Genomic DNA, 17,314 nt, shown 5'->3' with positions numbered 1-17,314 from the left:
CGTCAGAAATGCAGCCACTTCGTTGATATGCCGCACATTAGCATCGTTGACGAAATTACAGCCACAATGGAGCTCCATTCCTTAGAATGAAGAGCCATCGCCAATCAAAATAAAACTTAATGGGATTTCGCAAACCGTCTCCACTTCTCTGCGTTCCGGAACTATTGCCAGCAATCTGATGCCACATCCACACCTTCCTTATTAAGGAATAGCTGGTGTGGTATCTGCCTTCACTTCGCCATCTCTTTCTCTTCTGAACCTCCTTCATCGTGAACCAGTGTCGAACTGGCTCATCCTTCTGAAAATCTCCCTGTTTCGCTCGTTGTTGGCGCTCGAAGGGGCGAGTACGAACCGGCTTTCATTTTCAAGATCCTGCTACAGATCCCGTTCGCGTTCCAAGAACTTGTAATATGCTTCGAACTGTTCCTAAGATGACGGAAGACTTGGGAGATGTACTAATTCCGCTTTTCGACCTCCATCGTCTCATCACTGTATGTTTCACACTGAATTCTTTCCAGGCTCTCTCTTATTTAATCATAGAAAGCATTTCAAATAGCACAAATGTGAATTAATGAAAAGCATTACGTGTATATTTGTCATTTTTTTCAGTAGCGCAAATGTACGTTTTTGATTGGTTAATGATGTTTAAATGTGCACTTTTTTTCGAAGTAGCAAAGATGCATGATATGCTAACAGTGCGCAAATGTATGTATTCCCGTTCATTGTTGGTGCAAATCTACATTTGGTGTTGTTTGAAGTGGTATAGATGCATGTTTGTGACAAGTTGGTAATGTGTAAATAAATTTGTACTTGTCATAAGTTAGTATTGCTCAAAATGTGCTTAACTTTTTTCACATATTTCTTGATTTTCGGATGAGCATAAATTGATGTTCATGATGAGTTAGAAATGCGCAAATGTACATCTGCTGACTTTTCAGGTAGCTTGAATGCGCATCTTTGTCGTCATCAAAAGTGGTAAAGAACTGGTAGTTACTAAATTTAATAATGGCCGATTTTCAATTTGGGTGATTCATGTTGTTCAACTTTCTGGTTCGAATGTTAATTGATTAAATGAGGTTAAGTCAGCTGCATTGAGTGAGATCAACTAACCCTTCGATGAATTTAAATCCATACAGGTTCAAGGCTTGTAATGCTATAATCCTATTATTGCTGTCTGAGAATCTCAGTAACTTAGAAAATGTTCTTTACATTAGTGTTTCTCCACAGGAAATTATTTTTGATGAAGTGAAGGAAATTTTCATTTCTCACTTGGGGAATGATCTTTACATTAATGTTTTCGCAGAGGAAGTTCTTACTTTTGATGAAATGAAGGGAATTTGCGTTTCTTCTGCTTCACTATTCAATTATATGATAAAGGGATCTGTATCCACGGTAAATTCAGTAATGAAATTATAAATGAATGAAAGTAATGAACCTGCGAGGTATATAAAAGAAAAAAAAACAGACAGATAAACAAGCAGTTCTTGAAAAATGGTCCGGATTTATTATAAAAAGTGATGGGTAAGATAAATACAGCGGTTTATGTGAAATTTCATTTCCAACTTCAAAACATAATAGTTAGCAGAAAATAACAAATCAAAATGAGCAACTAAATATTGATAATGATTGGGAAAAAAGAGGCAACAAATAAGCAAAAAAATCAATCAAGTAAATAATCTACCAGAAATCAAAAAAACAAAATATTTGAAATACACAAAGTTACTGAGGAACATGAAAAAACTAACTTGAAACAATTACAGCAGGCGATAAAAGCAAGAAGTCGAATATTCTGAATTTTTATTACTGCTACCAGAAAACCACGAGAGCTGTAATTTGTTTCCGTCATTAAATACGATACATTATTTGACTACAAACATACTACATTCAATGTTGTTAAGATAAAAATTTATAAAATTTACATCTGTAAAAGTCGAATTGACTACAATTTTTTTCAAAAAAAAAATTATAAAGATCAAAATTTTTAAAAAAGTGGTTATTACCGACTTCGTCTCGCGGCACCGTATATTATTCTGGATATGTCTTTCCATTTCCTCCAGAGTTTTTTTTGGAAGATCCTTTACATTTGCAGAATGAAATGATTCCGTTGCTCATTGCGCTAAATTCCATTACGTTATAATTTATGCTGCAAAATTCGTTTAAATCAGTCATAATGGTACCTACTGTTGCGTGTATCAAGCTTCAAACGCAATAGCATCTTTTGACATATGCCGCATTTATCGGATCTCATTCATATTCATTTATTTCAAAGAAAGGATTACAAGTCAATTAAAAAAAATTCATAAGACAAAGAGTAGCATAGTATAACATTCTCTTTCCATGTAATATTCCAGACGAAAATCTTAGAATGCGAAACAATATCATTCTTTTATTTCACAGGAAAAGAACTTATTATACAATCAATTGACCCTTTCAATTTCTATAAATCTTTTTTTCTATTTAACATAAATTTTTATTTTAAGGCATCTGTTTTGTCAGATAATTTTCAAACATAAATTTGTCTAATTTTCACCAATATTTCATGATTACAAGATTACTTGAGCAATGCTTATTTCAGGAAATAATAAAATTTTTTTTTGCTTACAATATTCTTCATTTTTCTGGGCTGTGCTGAATTCGAATGCAAATAATATCATGTGTGCTAATAGAACAAGAGAATGGTTTGTCTGCTTGTCAATAATTATTAATTAAGCTGAGAAATTCCTCGTTTCCGAGCTAAAGTATGGTTCATAGTAAATGCTATATGTGTGTGTTTTGAAAGAGCGAGAAATTTTGAATATGTGAATTTACTTTTACTTTTTTCATGTGTTGCACGTGCTATCTCTTCTCGTTGTTCATTCAGTTTTCGATGGTACCTTTTATCAGTTGATTGATGTATCAGAATGATTGCTAAGTAAATAAATGATGAGTAATCTGCACATTGCCTGATTAAAGCATATGGAAAATGTAACAGGTTGAACTGTCAAAATCTGGTAAAAAAAAAAGCATGACTTTTTCAATCAAATATGCGGCCATGCTTTTTAATCGGAATGAGAATGACAGTTGTTGAAAAAAGAGGAAGCTCTCTTCACATTCCTTTATCTTTGATGATCATTCCAATGTGTTCTACTTAAAGGATTATAATTTTTTCTCTCTCTTTCTTCTTTTTCAAAACCATTCCTATATGACTTAGTTAAACTTATTTGGATATGATTTGTAACTGAATATTTTATTGAATTTAACTACTTTTGCTCAATCACAACTTCAAATAATAAAAACTGTTGATAATATGTATTTAAATTTTGTTGTATAATAAATTCGTTTATACGCATTGATAATTTTTATAGCTGATTATCACTAACAAAAGTCATTTGATCTCGCTGTATTTCATGCCACTCTGTTTGAATTATGTCTTTATTTTTTTTTTTGTGTTTTTAGACCATGTCTTTAATATTTTGGTGGTTCAAATTTGAAGTGATCATTTGCGTTTTACTATTCACATAATTTTGAGAAACTAGTTAACCGTGACGTTTAGATGTTACTACAACATAGGCGACTTATGGAAAGGACTTCACTGTCATAGCCCTAACTCGCTAGGCTCTGGTACATGAATCTTAGGAATAAAGGGTGGGGTCAGTTTCGCGCACACTTTGCCTCACCTGAAAAAATCCATGCTCAAGTTCGGAGCATATACCCACATTTGTAGCGTTTGCAACAAACGTAGGTAAGTTCCTTTCCAAATCCTCATTTGCGAAGCCTAGTTGTGATGATGAATATAGCAAGATATTAAGTAATAAGGTTATCTTGCCATTATTCCACCTAACTTATGTTTCAGATGTCATTTGTGAGAAAGATAAATGCGACGACAAAGCACTAACTTTGAGATAAGTTTTCAATCTCAGAAACTATTTATTGATAAATATTTATTTCATTTGTCGAATGAATATTTCAATAACGAACTTTTCAGCAATTAAAATTGAGAGGACAGATAAAGTAGTTTTAATAACATTTTTTCACCTTTGCCTCATAGATTACTCTTCAGACTTGAAATTTTAATTTAAACGATGTAAAATGTAACTAATGAGCATTATCATTTCGACTTGAGGTCTATGGAAAGATTAATGGCAAAAAAAAAAGGCCAAGGAATGCATTCTGGCCTGGACTATTTCAAAAGATAAAATTTTCTTCGGCAAAACACATGAAGCATTGATCAATGGTTCCATCAACAAATTTGATTTACTGGTGATCGAGTCACTCTATCTATTACAATATCCGACGGATTCAAACTGCTAAATATTTGATGGGAGATTATATGTGGCCGTGACAGTAATCCATGCTCAATTTATTTGATTAATGGCAGGGAAAGTCGAATTATATTGTCCCAAAATGGATTTGATTCTCCGAATGTTTTATGCGTGATCGAATTGATTTTACTACTACGTAGCACAGCAGCAAGCAATAAAAACCGGCCATCACCTAGCAGTACACCTGTCACGTTTCCAATATTATCTTGATTCGGAACTTGTATGGCATTATTCGCCTGTAAAATTTATTCTAATATAATTTGATATAGCTTTAAAGTTTGTTACGAATCTAACTTGAGACACTAAATAAAGATGTAAATTTGGCAGCAAATGATCGGAGCAGTTTTTACAACTGATATTAATCACATCCTGTATTTTGCTGACGTTATTAAAGCCCATACTGATTTTATCTTTGCAAAATCGTTCGTTACTTACTTAAAGATTTGACGAGAAGATATAAGTTAAAGTAAAGAGAAGGAAAATCTGTATGGAATATCAAATATAACACACAAGCCACACTTTAGGAGAGTGTTTCAATTGTTCGAAACTGTTTGTTTCTTTCGGTGATTACTTAACTTGAAATGATCATTACAACTTCTGAACCAACAATTAGCATCACAAATTGCTCAGGTCTTTATTAGAAAGTGAAATGGAAGTAAACAAATAGGAATTGTTTTGGTGTTTTGTAAATTTTATAGCTTTCATAAACTTACTGCACAGGAAATAACTCGAACATATATGTGATCCTGTGGTCCAATTGAACTGAAATTGAAAGTACTTATTGCAGATAATTGTTGTTCGATAAATCAGCTGATGAAAGTTTGCCTTTGCTGAAAAGCTCATTTTTTGTCATCTCAATTTAAACATTTTAATGTGCCCTTTTTGGGATTTTACCAGTAATATGCGCAAAAATGAACCAAACTTAACAGGTGATTCAGAAGGCTTTGTTTATAAGTGTTTATAAAGGTAGCATCAACTTTATCAATATTTATTAAAAAGTGCAATGATGCAAGAACTCCTGCATGGTATCCTCAGCAGAAGTTCTTGGACAATCATCATGAAGCATTTTAAGGAGGCATCTATACTTGTTCTGATCTTGCTTTGTTTTTCATTCATCATTGCTAATACTAATGTAGCTAGGGTTGGAAGACATGGAAAGATTGAGCGATCGTGAGGAATAGGAAGTACTTACAAGACAAGAAGAATGATGTCGCATCAGATTTCATGAATTTGTATTCGTTTTTTAATTAAATGAACCAATTCAACAAGGGATTGAATCAAAAAATTTTGCGACAAATCATTGGGGCTGCTTAATTCACAGTTTTTCGGTGATCGACCGCTACCATTCCATGATTTCCGTTCAAATCATTTTAGTGTGAGCTGATAAGGAAGGCAACAAAATCTGTTACTATGGCAGCATCGGAAGACACATCGAAACTGGTGTTGATATTACGGCTGGTGTTAAAGAAGTAGTGGAAGAGCTGTAGAATAGACTGATGTCATCGAAGCTTTGCAAGCCTCCACTATAAAATTTCATTGCAAATGTGACATTGTCTTCAACACTTACTATAGTGTTAATTACGTTCTGATATGATTTTATTAAAACATTTGCAACGTGATGAATATGTCTTACACTGTCATACGCTGATCCCATTTAGCAAACGTCATTTCCTAATCAGAATAAATTTAAATAAAAAAGTTTTTGTGATCTGAAAATGACATTTTAATTTTACAGTTTCTGTGTGTAAAATGGTGGAACAATAAGAGGAAAAGAATGAAAATTTTCAACCTTTTCATTAACGAATTTTTTTTCATTTCTAGTAATAAAAGACGTTATCCTTGGCCAAAAAAGTAATGACAAAGAGCAAGGCTAAGCCACTCCTACTAAGATTTATTATGGGATATCTAAAAAGGAAAAAAAGTGTAATGAAATTTGTTGAACAATTTTTCCTTCCTCCTTTCCTTTTTCCTTACATTAACATCTACCCTTCTTCATCTTCATCACCCATGGATACCACTCTTCACAGTCAACATTGTTCATCCTTATTTTCTCTTTTCTATCTTTAATACTGATAACTTATCACATTCTCATTATCACAACTAATATTTTACAGCATTCCGATAAATGGATTTATATCTCACTCTTTTTGCATTGATATATCTTTATATTACGGATGTAAATGCACACCATCTTACCGAGCAGGATTACGAACTGGTGAGTAGTCATTTGTTTGCTGTTTCTTTGTCATTTATTACAATTAGTAATTGTCTCACATAGAGCGACAATAGAAGCATAATAAGACGTACATATGTCCTAGAAGATTCAGGCAAATGGAGAGAATTCTATGGATAGGTTAGATGATCATCAGATAACTATGCTAACAGATAACTATGCTTTATCAGATAACTATGCTAACGGAAAAGTGAAACTTGAAACCGTAATGGGAGAGACTTTTAAGGTAATGACGAAAGTTCGACAAAAACGTGAAAAGGTTACGACACGATTTCAAATGGCTAACAGTATAGAAACAACACCGAAATTAATAACACAGTCAAAGGCACTTCAACTGAAACAAATGGCAAAACAGAACTGCAAGGCGAACAATGACGATAAATTGGCTAAAGTAAAACATTATTCTAAGATTTTTAAACTATGGACACATAAGACAAGACTAGCCGCTGATACAAGATTAGCTTAGCCATTGGTTATTTCTGGTACTTCATGTGTCAAGCATTCATGTTTGCAATGGAAACCAAAAAAGAATTAGGCAAAAAAGATTACAGCTCATTTACAAAATAAAGAAATTCTATGATCTAATAAAAAAAAACCAAAACGGTAAATTTCGAGGAACTTCCTTGTATATCAGTTTGACCCTGAATAATGAGGTCATGCTATTGTCAGAGTAACCCGACAGTATAATGAAGCATTATCCAGAAGGAAAAGAAAACGGAAGTGGAAATGATGGAATAGTTAAAGGATGGATGGGAAATAGAACAGTGGAAACAAAAGGAAAAAGAAAACAATGATTTTTAAAAGTCCAATTTTTTTCATAAAACAAAACTGACAGTCAATTTTTTTCTTGGTTCCTTATCACACTTTCAGTTCGACTTTAGCAAAATTTTATGCTAATAGAAAAAAATTCATTTCAAGTCGGTATTGGAGCATTTGATGTTTTCATATGATCGTAAAACGGTACCAATGGCGAAAGGTGTTGATGTTAAGGTTGATCTGATGGTTCAGGCTATTTCCAGTATATCCGAAATGACTGCTAGTTTTACTGCAGATGTGTTTTTTAGTCAAATTTGGCTCGATCCTGGATTGGCATTTGAAAATATCACTAAGTAGGCTATTTTTATTCATTAATGGGAAATTTCTAACGAATATTACGTGGATAAAAATAAAATAGGATTATTTCAGAAGTTCCAATTTTTTTTTTATTATTATTTGTTTTATAATGCAGATATTGCAGATGTTTGGCTAATTTAACGCTCAGCCATCGTACCATTGATGATATTTGGTTACCCAATGTATGTTTCCAAAATAGTAAATCTACCTCAATACATAGTAGTCCAACACCAAATATATTTCTGATGATTTATCCCAATGGTACAATTTGGGTTAATTATCGAGTTAAGGTAACGATTTACAAATTCTCCATTACAAAATTTTCAATGCTGGATGTGGTAGATGTGCTGATATTCAACTATGTTTCAGTTCAAACAATAATTAATGAGAATGTAATCAATCACACTTATATAAAGGAATGAGAAAGGATGCGAAAAACCCCCAACTTTTTAATGCTCCTGTTGATAACAAGAATTGATTTTTGAATTAGTTACTTATAATATTTACCGAAAAATCTGATGTTAGGTAGAAGCACCGTGTGAATTGGATATGTCATCGTTCCCGATGGATGTACAACGATGTACTATGACTTTCGAATCTTATTCCTTTAATGTTGATCGGGTACGACTGGATTGGTTTGAAACAGCTGTTATTATCGATTTGCAGGTCCTTCATTGATCATTTCAAACTATTGAGTATTGAAATTTGATTACCGCATATTCCGTTTTAAGTTCTCTTTTTTCTGACTTTAAACTACCAAGCTTCAAAGGATGACACATTACTGATGTTGTAGTTTATGTTAATTGTCAGCAATTCATATATTTCGGGATTCTCAGGTCATTTACCAGACTCTTTTTCTTAGTTGTATTTATTATACGTGCCATTTGGAGAATTATTTTCATTGGAATGATAATCAGTTCTCCTTAAATTCATCCACAATAAGCATTCTAGGTGGAATCGATGATAACAATAATTAATGAAAGTAATTCTGTTGCAGAATTTCAAGATATCATTCCTTTTTCCTGCCAATCTATTATGACCCTTACAAAATTGTGTGCATAATTCGTTGAATTTAAAAAAAAATAACTAATAATTTGGTGAAAAATAGCTAATAATTTGCAGGGAAAATTGCCAGATTTTGAACTGACACGATATACATGGCAGAAACAACAATTTTATTATCCTGCAGGACAATGGGATCAACTTAAAGCAACTTTTTACTTTCGCAGAACTTACGGTTATTACATTTTGCAACTATACATGCCAACGTATGCGTCCGTCTTCATTAGGTATATTTGCCAAAATCTAAATTAATATTTATTCAGCTTAAAGAAACAGTGCAGCGATTAAATACTGCCACCTCTTTCAACTCCGGCAAATATACGAAAAATTTAAATATTTCACTCATGATTTTCTCTCTCATTTTTCAACGAATGCTTTCGTAATGTTTGGCCATTAATGGATGATCTCGAATGACGTTTTTGAAGCACCAATGAGTGATATTTCTTAAAAGATTCTGTCCTTTGCTTCAATTTCTAAAATTTGTTAACCAATTTTGAGATCGTGCAAGTGTACTTTTACGGATGTTGTCATTTACTTGCCAAAAAAAGAAAATTTGAGGAAATAAATTCAAATCTTATACTTTGTCCCGAAAGTTTACATACCCGTTAGTTGCATCTGTTAGCAAAATTTGCTTTGGATATTGAAATTTAATTTAAAAGTAAGAAGAAATCAAATTTAATTGTAATCCACAACTTTTTTCAAACCACACAAAAAAATCTCTTTTCCTGCAGTAAAATTGATGGGACTAACAGAAACATCATACTTTCCGATCTATAATTATTACAAGAAATATTCGAATTGTACCCAATGAAATTAAGAATTTAGATGAATTCAATTAGATCTGAACTGTTAACTTTTGTCTTCAATTTTCATTAAACTACAAGGATTGAACGTGTTGCTTCTCACAATACCTCTTTTAAAATCAGCAAATACTGGTAGAAATCGAAATAGAAATAAATTCATGTTAAAAACAACTATGGAATTTCGAAGAAATTAAGGCCAGTATTCAAACATGTTAGGCTAAATCTTTCAAACTTCTTAAATCACCAAAATTTTATTTCCGGTCAATTAATTTTTGCCAATTTTCGCCCATTTGGGATCAAAAAAATTTCAATGTAAGAAAATTGGTAGTTTTGATACTTTAGTGTACTTTGAGTTTTGATTTTAAATAACCGTTTTAGGAAGTAAATTTGAATTGCGTAAGAATTAGCCAAAAAGATAAAAAAAATATTTTATTTTTTTAAGCTGGATAGCGTTCTGGCTCGATCCAAAATGCTTGCCAGGCCGGGTAACCCTTGGTGTATCTTCACTGATGGCGCTTACTTTTCAGGTCTTTTTATTTTAAGCATACAAATTTATTTTAATGAGAATGTAACAGTTAGACTATTATTAAAACTAAACTGGCCCTATTCTTTTTTTGTTAACTCCGATTTTGTAAGTGATATTGGATTCTGTTTTAGTATGGCAATGTGGCGCGAAGCTTACCTAAGGTTTCCTATGTGAAAGCAATGGATGTTTGGATATTTGCATCTATGGTAATTCTTCTTTGATTCAATTCTATTGTTTTTTTGAGGAAATTCTTGTGCAACATGGTATTTCTATTAATTTCATTTCGAATTCCGATCAGAAATTTAATTTGGAAATGATAACCGGTCGTTGTTACGTAAAATTACCGAAAAAATAGCCTAAATTGTTTTTAGGGCTTTATATTTTTTTCGCTGGTTGAATTAGCTATTGCTGGACATGTAGACAAAATGACAAAAGATTGCCAAGAGGAAACATTGGAGAAAGTTGAAAAAAAGAAAAATTCTATCAGATGCGACTACCAAACAAAAACCCGAAAAAGGCAAGCTAAAAATTTAAGTCAAAACAAAAGAGATGCTTTCTAGATACTAATACTTAATCTTACTTTCCGCAACAGCTTGTTTTTCTCAGTGACGCAAAGCTTGTAGCAAATGTAAAAGCACTTACAGTGATTTAGTCACCTTCATTGCACTTTCCAAATATTTTTTTGATTAACTTTGCCAGCAACTAAACGAATAAAGGGAAAGACACTGTTGGAAGAAAGCTAAATTGAGGTTAAGTCGAGAATTACGGGCGAGCCAATTTTAATTTGCTCTAAAACTTGTTCAGACCAGTATTAACTAGTTAGAGCAGCTTATTTCACCATCTCAATATTATCCAAAATAAATTATTGATTTACTCGCAAAGTAAGTTAGATTACAGCACTATTGACATATTACAAATGGATCACCGTGATTCTAAATGTACAATCTTCTAGCCTTCTGGATCTTTAAACTAAGTTGCTGTCAGAATATACGAAATGGACATTTTCCGGTTGATGATAATAGTATTGTTTTGGAAAATTAGCAATACAAAAGGATATTAGGAGATTCGTCACATTTAGAAATCGAAATATTACAGGCGTGAGGTATCATCACAGGCATACAAAGCAACAGCGAATACAAACGAAGTTGACGAACTATGGAAGATTTGCTATCGTGATTCGTTGGGTGATGAAAATATATCGAAGTGGCCAAAATCTAAGTGGACGGCCGAAAAGGTTTCTAATCGTTCATTTCAAATAAAATTGAATTTATTAAGTTTATAACTCGGGCAAAAAACTATGCCGTACTATACAGATGACACATCTTTCTAGAATATAACCAAACAATACCTTTTTATTGATTTATCACTCCGGTATTTCGAAATGTTTTGCACAATTACAAGTTGAGACTCAAACGAGGTTAAAATCAATAATGAAAAACTATAATCTCTGTGTTATTTCTACCTTCAAAACTTTTGGTGCATCTTATTCAATCTTCAGATGAAATCTTTTTATCATCAATAAAGTTTAGTGGAGGAAAGTTAAAAATTTTATAATTCCTATGACTCTATTCATGATTTCTGAATTTGCAATAAGTGCGGTGAAATATGAAACGTTACATTTTCAGATTGATAAACTTTGTCAGCTCATTTTCCCATTATCATTTATTTGTTTCAATTGCTTTTATTGGATGTATTACACCATGGAATCATCGAAAAAAATGGAAAGATTAATGGATGATACCAACTTCACTGGTGGATCTTTTCTATAACACAATGGAATATTGGATGATTTTTATTTTTTGAGAATGAAAACAAATAAGATAGTGGAAAAGAGAAAATTAAGAAGATTTTTCAAAATTTAACTTTATTTTATCATTTCCTTTCCATTTCGAAATATTACTAATCATTGTATCAGAACTTATCATTGTGATTACTTTTATTATTCAGAAACATCGGATGACAAACTTCGTTTTGTTCTTTTTTTCCTATATGATAGGTAAGAAAAAGATTAGAAATAGATTTTGTTATTTTCTCAAATATGACCAAAAATTTAGCAATAAAATCGGGCTTACACTCAAATTAATCTTTCATTCAATAAAGCATAAAGTTTAGAAATTTTTCTGATGCAAATAAAATTACCTCTTTTGAATAATTTGTTAATTTGCAGCAAACATTATCGCTTGGATGTTGTCATGCATTCTCTGATCTGATCAAATTAACATATTGATGAGCTGAACTCTATGACTTTAGTTTTATACATTATTGAAACTTTGATCACTATCTTTAAATCCATGTATTATCTCAGAATATTTTTGCATAATTCAGTTTAAGGTTAAATTCCATTATTATTATAATTATTTTATGTTGAAATATATGAATTTGTGTCATATTGTGTACTACTGTTAATTTCTTTTTATTTTTATCGTTGTTTTTGCATTATTTTTGCTGTTGTTACTGTTGATATTGTCAATATTTATATGTATAGATGGATGATAATTAAACTGATAAGTGTAAATGTCGAGAATTATTTACTGAATTTTTAACATTTCACTATCCTAATTACAACCATTTCAACGTAAATATCATTGAATTTGTTGGAAAATTACCGAAGAACACGAATAGAATTAAACTGGAAAATACTTTTTCTTGTTTTTTTCAATTAATAAATACTGATTTCACAAAAAATAATGGTATTACTATAACAAATCATATCAAATTTTCCAAACTACAAGATTCTCTGTCCCAATTTGAGCTCTCTTCAGTTTCTCCTTTGCACTAAATCTCCATCACGTCAAAATCTTATTTCATATTCCAGCGTAGCATGGAATTTTGATAAAATCGGGAATTTCTCTTTCTCTTTACTATGACAAATAAAGTATTCTACCTATGGGTAAACAAGAAAAAAGATTTAATTTAAATAATTTCAACTTTCTTCACTTATTTCACGAAACAATTGACCACTTTATCACAATTTTTCGTTCTGATAAATGCATGATATGCAGGTAATTTGAAAATTTTTGGATGGAAATAATTTTGAAAATGCAAGAAGCGATTTTGAGGAGCAATTTGAAACCATTGAATAGTAGTTGGAAATGAATGGATGAAGGAATGAGTAAAGGGAATATATCGAAGTTAAGAAATTTGAAAACTAAATTTGAAAACCAAACTTTTTTTCGAAAATGCTTCATTGAGCAAAATTATCATCCCATTATCATCATCGTTAACAGCTTAGTTGGCCCCTTATGGTGAAAGCAAAAGGAGTGTGGTAATCTAAATAAAAGGAATATGACAAGGTTAAGAAATTTGAAAAATAAATTTTTCTTGGCAATGATCCATCGATGCAGTGTTATCATCCCATTCCTGACAAATATATTTTTACTTCTTCCTGCTAACTATCTGTCGTCTGTTTTTAAGTGCACATATTTCTAGAAACAACAACTTTACTCATTAAAAAGGCGCATTCTTTTCTTATCGTCCTGTTCAATGGTTGAAATAAACTATTATCGTTTCTTAAAATCGATTTCAATTTTCGGCACAAATTAGTGTTAATTGATCAAAGTCTATTTGTTTTTGAAGTTTTTTTCTCAGCGTATTTTACTTTTTTAGGAGTTTTAATAGGAATAAATCATTCAAATTTGAGTCACCAAATTATCGTCAGACTAAGCTCTGTTCATTCACGGAAACCATAATTTAAATTAATTTTCGCTTTCCAAATAAAAATTTAACAAAGGAAACGAACAAACTCCATATAGATAATTCAAATAATAAAAGATGCTTCCCAAATGAAACCTGTCTCATTGTTTGTTCATTAACTTCTGGAAACAACAATAACGTTAGCAAACCGGCTATTTGTTGACGAAATTATTTCAAACATTTCTATTCATATGATCATTTTTGGTTGTTTGTTTATCTAAATTATGTTGAATTTTTCTTCACAATTAGGATACTTCCTGATTTCCTGATAATTACACACATAACCTTCCTTTTTTGATGTCTGAATAAGTTATTGCTATGAAAAACAAAAGCGTTCAATTGAATCAACGAAATACAATATAAAATGATAAATTATGATGAAATCAGTTAATTCACTGTCACCTTTTCACTGTTACCTTTCCAGTTGTCACTGTATATCACAGAATATGTCTTTTTTTTTGAAATATATCTAACAGGTTTTTTCTGGTCTCCATAACACTCCTGTTATTTCACCTTATTCATATTTATATGGATAAATTCCTTTAAAAACCTTATTCACGGAACTGCCAATTAAAATATAAGTTGTTATAATTGAGGGATCAAACAAGGTTTACCACATAAGAGGTACCATAGAGTCGCGTTAAATTCGGAACACGATCGTATAGACTGGATTAAAGATTTGAAATAATCTTTAATAAGGCGAGCAAAGTTATCTTTAATTAAATTACGGAATCAAAATTGACTTTTGCAAAATATCAATGAAAACAATAAACCAGGTACACCTGTAACTTCCTTCTCCCGTAAGATTTTCCAGAAAAACCAGGATATTGTTATTCAGAAAGAGGAAGCTTAAAAAGCATGGAATGCTTCTTCTTGTCAAAGTAACTCGTTGTTTTTGCCGAATGTTACAGTGTGTTTGAAAACTTATGAACATCTTTTTCTTATCATTTCCTATCCAATTGTTAATTGATTTTTGAATCTTTCAAGTGAAAAGAGAAAAAAGGAAATTAATTTAAAAAAAACATTGCTATTAGTAAGTGTATTCTTGAAAACATCACAACTCTTATTGGCCGTATCACTTCCACGACAACGAATTAGTAAGTTCAATCGGATGACAGTCAATGCTACTCTCCCACCCAAAACTCATCTATCATTTTCATTTTTTTTGTAGAGCCTAAACAAAAAAAGGAAAACAACCCTGCACTTCCAGATTACACTGCTTTGAATAATTAATACTTTTTCTCTTCTTTTACACACTCTCTCTCCTCTCTTTTCTCTCCACTCCATTTTATACATGACAACGATTGATTTTCGAATTTAGCAAATTTTCCACCACTTTTTGCCTTTCAAATTTCCACTTGTAATTATCTGATTATCAATATTACTAGCTCATTATTTTATTTAAACAATTTGCAAATTTCAATCGAGTAATGAAAAAGTTAGGAACTTGAAATACCAAGCCTTGTTGACATATTCTGCATGACAAGAAGTTTCTTGATTTGATTTCCATTATTGATAATGAATGATCAGAACATACTGTTATAAGACTGATATCTATTCTCATAAAAAACGAAATGGTTGAAAAGTTTGTTGAAAATGAAACAAACCAAAAATTTCACTAACACAGTCAATTAGTTCGAACTGTTATTGTTCAGGTTATAATTTAAAGAAGTATAACTTACCTGAGAGGACATTCTTTCCTCTCTCTTTCTCCTTTTCTCTCATGTTCCAATCACTTTTAATTTCCTTTTCGTTGATCATATTTTTCCTCTTCCCCATAAATCATCTATCGATTCATTTCATCCACCTCTTCATCCATTCATCCATTCCATCAGTTTATGTTTTTTTTTTTTCCGACATTTAAATTGTTTTCATCATTTCCAAAGTTTATTCTTTCAATAACTGCACTGTCTGGTAATGAATAATATCATACAATTAATTTAATTGTAAGGGAGAGTAAAGAAAGAGAGAGAGAGAGAGAGAGAGAACAAGGGTGAGAGAGAATGGAATAAAGGAAGGAAGAAAAAAATTAGTTTTATTAACTGTTAAGGGAGAAGGGGTCAAGGAGAATCGTTTTGTCAGTGATGTGAATAAACATATGATAATGACGTTGGGGATTTTCGTTTCGCTTTATATTTGACTCTTTTTTACCTCAAGATAATTAACGATGATGTAATCGTGGAAAGCACGAAAATAAAAGGAAAGATGAAGAGAATGTTTGTATTGGTAAAGATTATCAATAATCAGGTCGAGATATCATTACCGTCATCTTTATTATCATCGTCATTATCATCATTCCAGCGATGATAACATTCCACAGAATTCTTCACATAATGCTTCATCACATATCTCTAACTTTTCTTTGTTTCAAGAAATACTTTTAATTCATTCGTTAAATAATAATCTTCATTATTATTTCAACGATTTTTTTTTCGTCGATGGACGATTACATGTAATCTGTCACATGGGGCTTAATTTAAAATAATTTGAAAGATTCGTGTCATATTTACTTTCTTTAAGAATGATAAACTATCATTTACTTCAGTTAGTTTTTTTTTATTTCTTTCTATATTAGATAAAACTTGCATGCAATTAAGTGGGAAATATCTAATTTGTCATTTTGAATCAAATCGAAGTATTTACTTTTTATCACACTATCCAACATATACAAGGTTCCCCATGAATCCTCTCACATGATAGATACTACAATCTTCAATGTTCAATAAATATCGCCCAAAGTTGAACGAGTAATCTTTGAAAGCAGGACTTTTTTTCAAAACTTTTGTACCTTTTAACTCGTTTACTGCGCACTCTATCAGATAATTTGACAAAGTGTTCAAAAATATTCTTTAATATCTCTGTTACCGTGGAATTTCTTGCTTTTTTTCTTGTAAAAATGAAAAGTTACAAAAAAATTTATTATTTTTTTCATTACAATCGAGAAAAAAAGTTGTTTTTCATTGAAGCTATCATCAATTTAACGTTGTATGAAATGTGTGAATAACATTACCAAATCCGGTTATTTGTTGAACAATTTTAATTTTGACTTTTGAGGAATAAAACGAAACAACGAATTTATGCAATGAAAATTATCTATTAATTCATTTACTTCTCTTTCCTCGTATTACTTCATTATCCATTACAGTTATTATTATTATTATTTTATCATTTTATTATTTCATTATTATTATTATTATTATTATTATTATTATTATTATTATTATTATTATTATTATTATTATTATTATTATTATTATTATTATTATTATCATTATTATCATTATTGCTATTATCGTTGTTAATGTTATTATATAGTTATTATGGTTATTACCGTCTTGCACAATGCTTTTTCCCTCTATTTTTTGCAAATTTTTGTTTATGATGCATATTTTGCCTACAGTCAGCATTTTACTCCTGAAAATCAGAAAATTTTCCGGATATACGATATAGGTTTTCGTCATTCGTTTATGGTCAAAGTACATTTGAATTGTCAATCTTTAAAGGCTCGGAATACATTTACATTATAGTTTAGCTGCTGATTAAACTATTATGATAACAGGTTAGTTTTCACGTTATAAGTAAT

General features: G+C 31.1%; 4 protein-coding genes across 4 annotated transcripts; 1 reads left to right on the top strand and 3 right to left on the bottom strand.

Moving 5' to 3' along the window:
• Positions 1 to 55: 55 nt before the first annotated feature.
• Positions 56 to 487, bottom strand: LOAG_06533 (hypothetical protein; the record flags this gene model as incomplete). Its single annotated transcript, XM_003142069.1, has 2 exons — positions 56 to 298; positions 380 to 487. The coding sequence occupies 2 exons, from the start codon at positions 485 to 487 to the stop codon at positions 56 to 58; spliced, it is 351 nt and encodes a 116-aa protein (XP_003142117.1).
• Positions 488 to 851: 364 nt separating this feature from the next.
• LOAG_06532 (hypothetical protein) lies at positions 852 to 2,048 on the bottom strand (the record flags this gene model as incomplete). Its single annotated transcript, XM_003142068.1, has 3 exons — positions 852 to 993; positions 1,746 to 1,867; positions 2,001 to 2,048. 3 exons carry the CDS (start codon positions 2,046 to 2,048, stop codon positions 852 to 854), a joined length of 312 nt encoding a protein of 103 aa, XP_003142116.1.
• A 2,291-nt stretch (positions 2,049 to 4,339) lies between these two features.
• Positions 4,340 to 5,144, bottom strand: LOAG_06531 (hypothetical protein; the record flags this gene model as incomplete). Its single annotated transcript, XM_003142067.1, has 3 exons — positions 4,340 to 4,537; positions 4,596 to 4,735; positions 5,015 to 5,144. The coding sequence occupies 3 exons, from the start codon at positions 5,142 to 5,144 to the stop codon at positions 4,340 to 4,342; spliced, it is 468 nt and encodes a 155-aa protein (XP_003142115.1).
• Positions 5,145 to 6,763: 1,619 nt separating this feature from the next.
• Positions 6,764 to 11,807, top strand: LOAG_06530 (hypothetical protein; the record flags this gene model as incomplete). The annotated part of the gene is made up of 10 exons (XM_020447167.1): positions 6,764 to 6,925; positions 7,453 to 7,643; positions 7,772 to 7,937; positions 8,173 to 8,313; positions 8,770 to 8,936; positions 9,955 to 10,039; positions 10,170 to 10,244; positions 10,410 to 10,499; positions 11,117 to 11,272; positions 11,664 to 11,807. The coding sequence occupies 10 exons, from the start codon at positions 6,764 to 6,766 to the stop codon at positions 11,805 to 11,807; spliced, it is 1,377 nt and encodes a 458-aa protein (XP_020302573.1).
• Positions 11,808 to 17,314: the final 5,507 nt, after the last annotated feature.

This window comes from Loa loa (assembly GCF_000183805.2).
Source record: "Loa loa unplaced genomic scaffold supercont3.6, whole genome shotgun sequence".
Taxonomy (NCBI): Eukaryota; Metazoa; Nematoda; class Chromadorea; order Rhabditida; family Onchocercidae; genus Loa; species Loa loa.
Note: the sequence above shows the minus strand (reverse complement) of the source record. Positions and strands in the feature narration are given on the sequence as shown.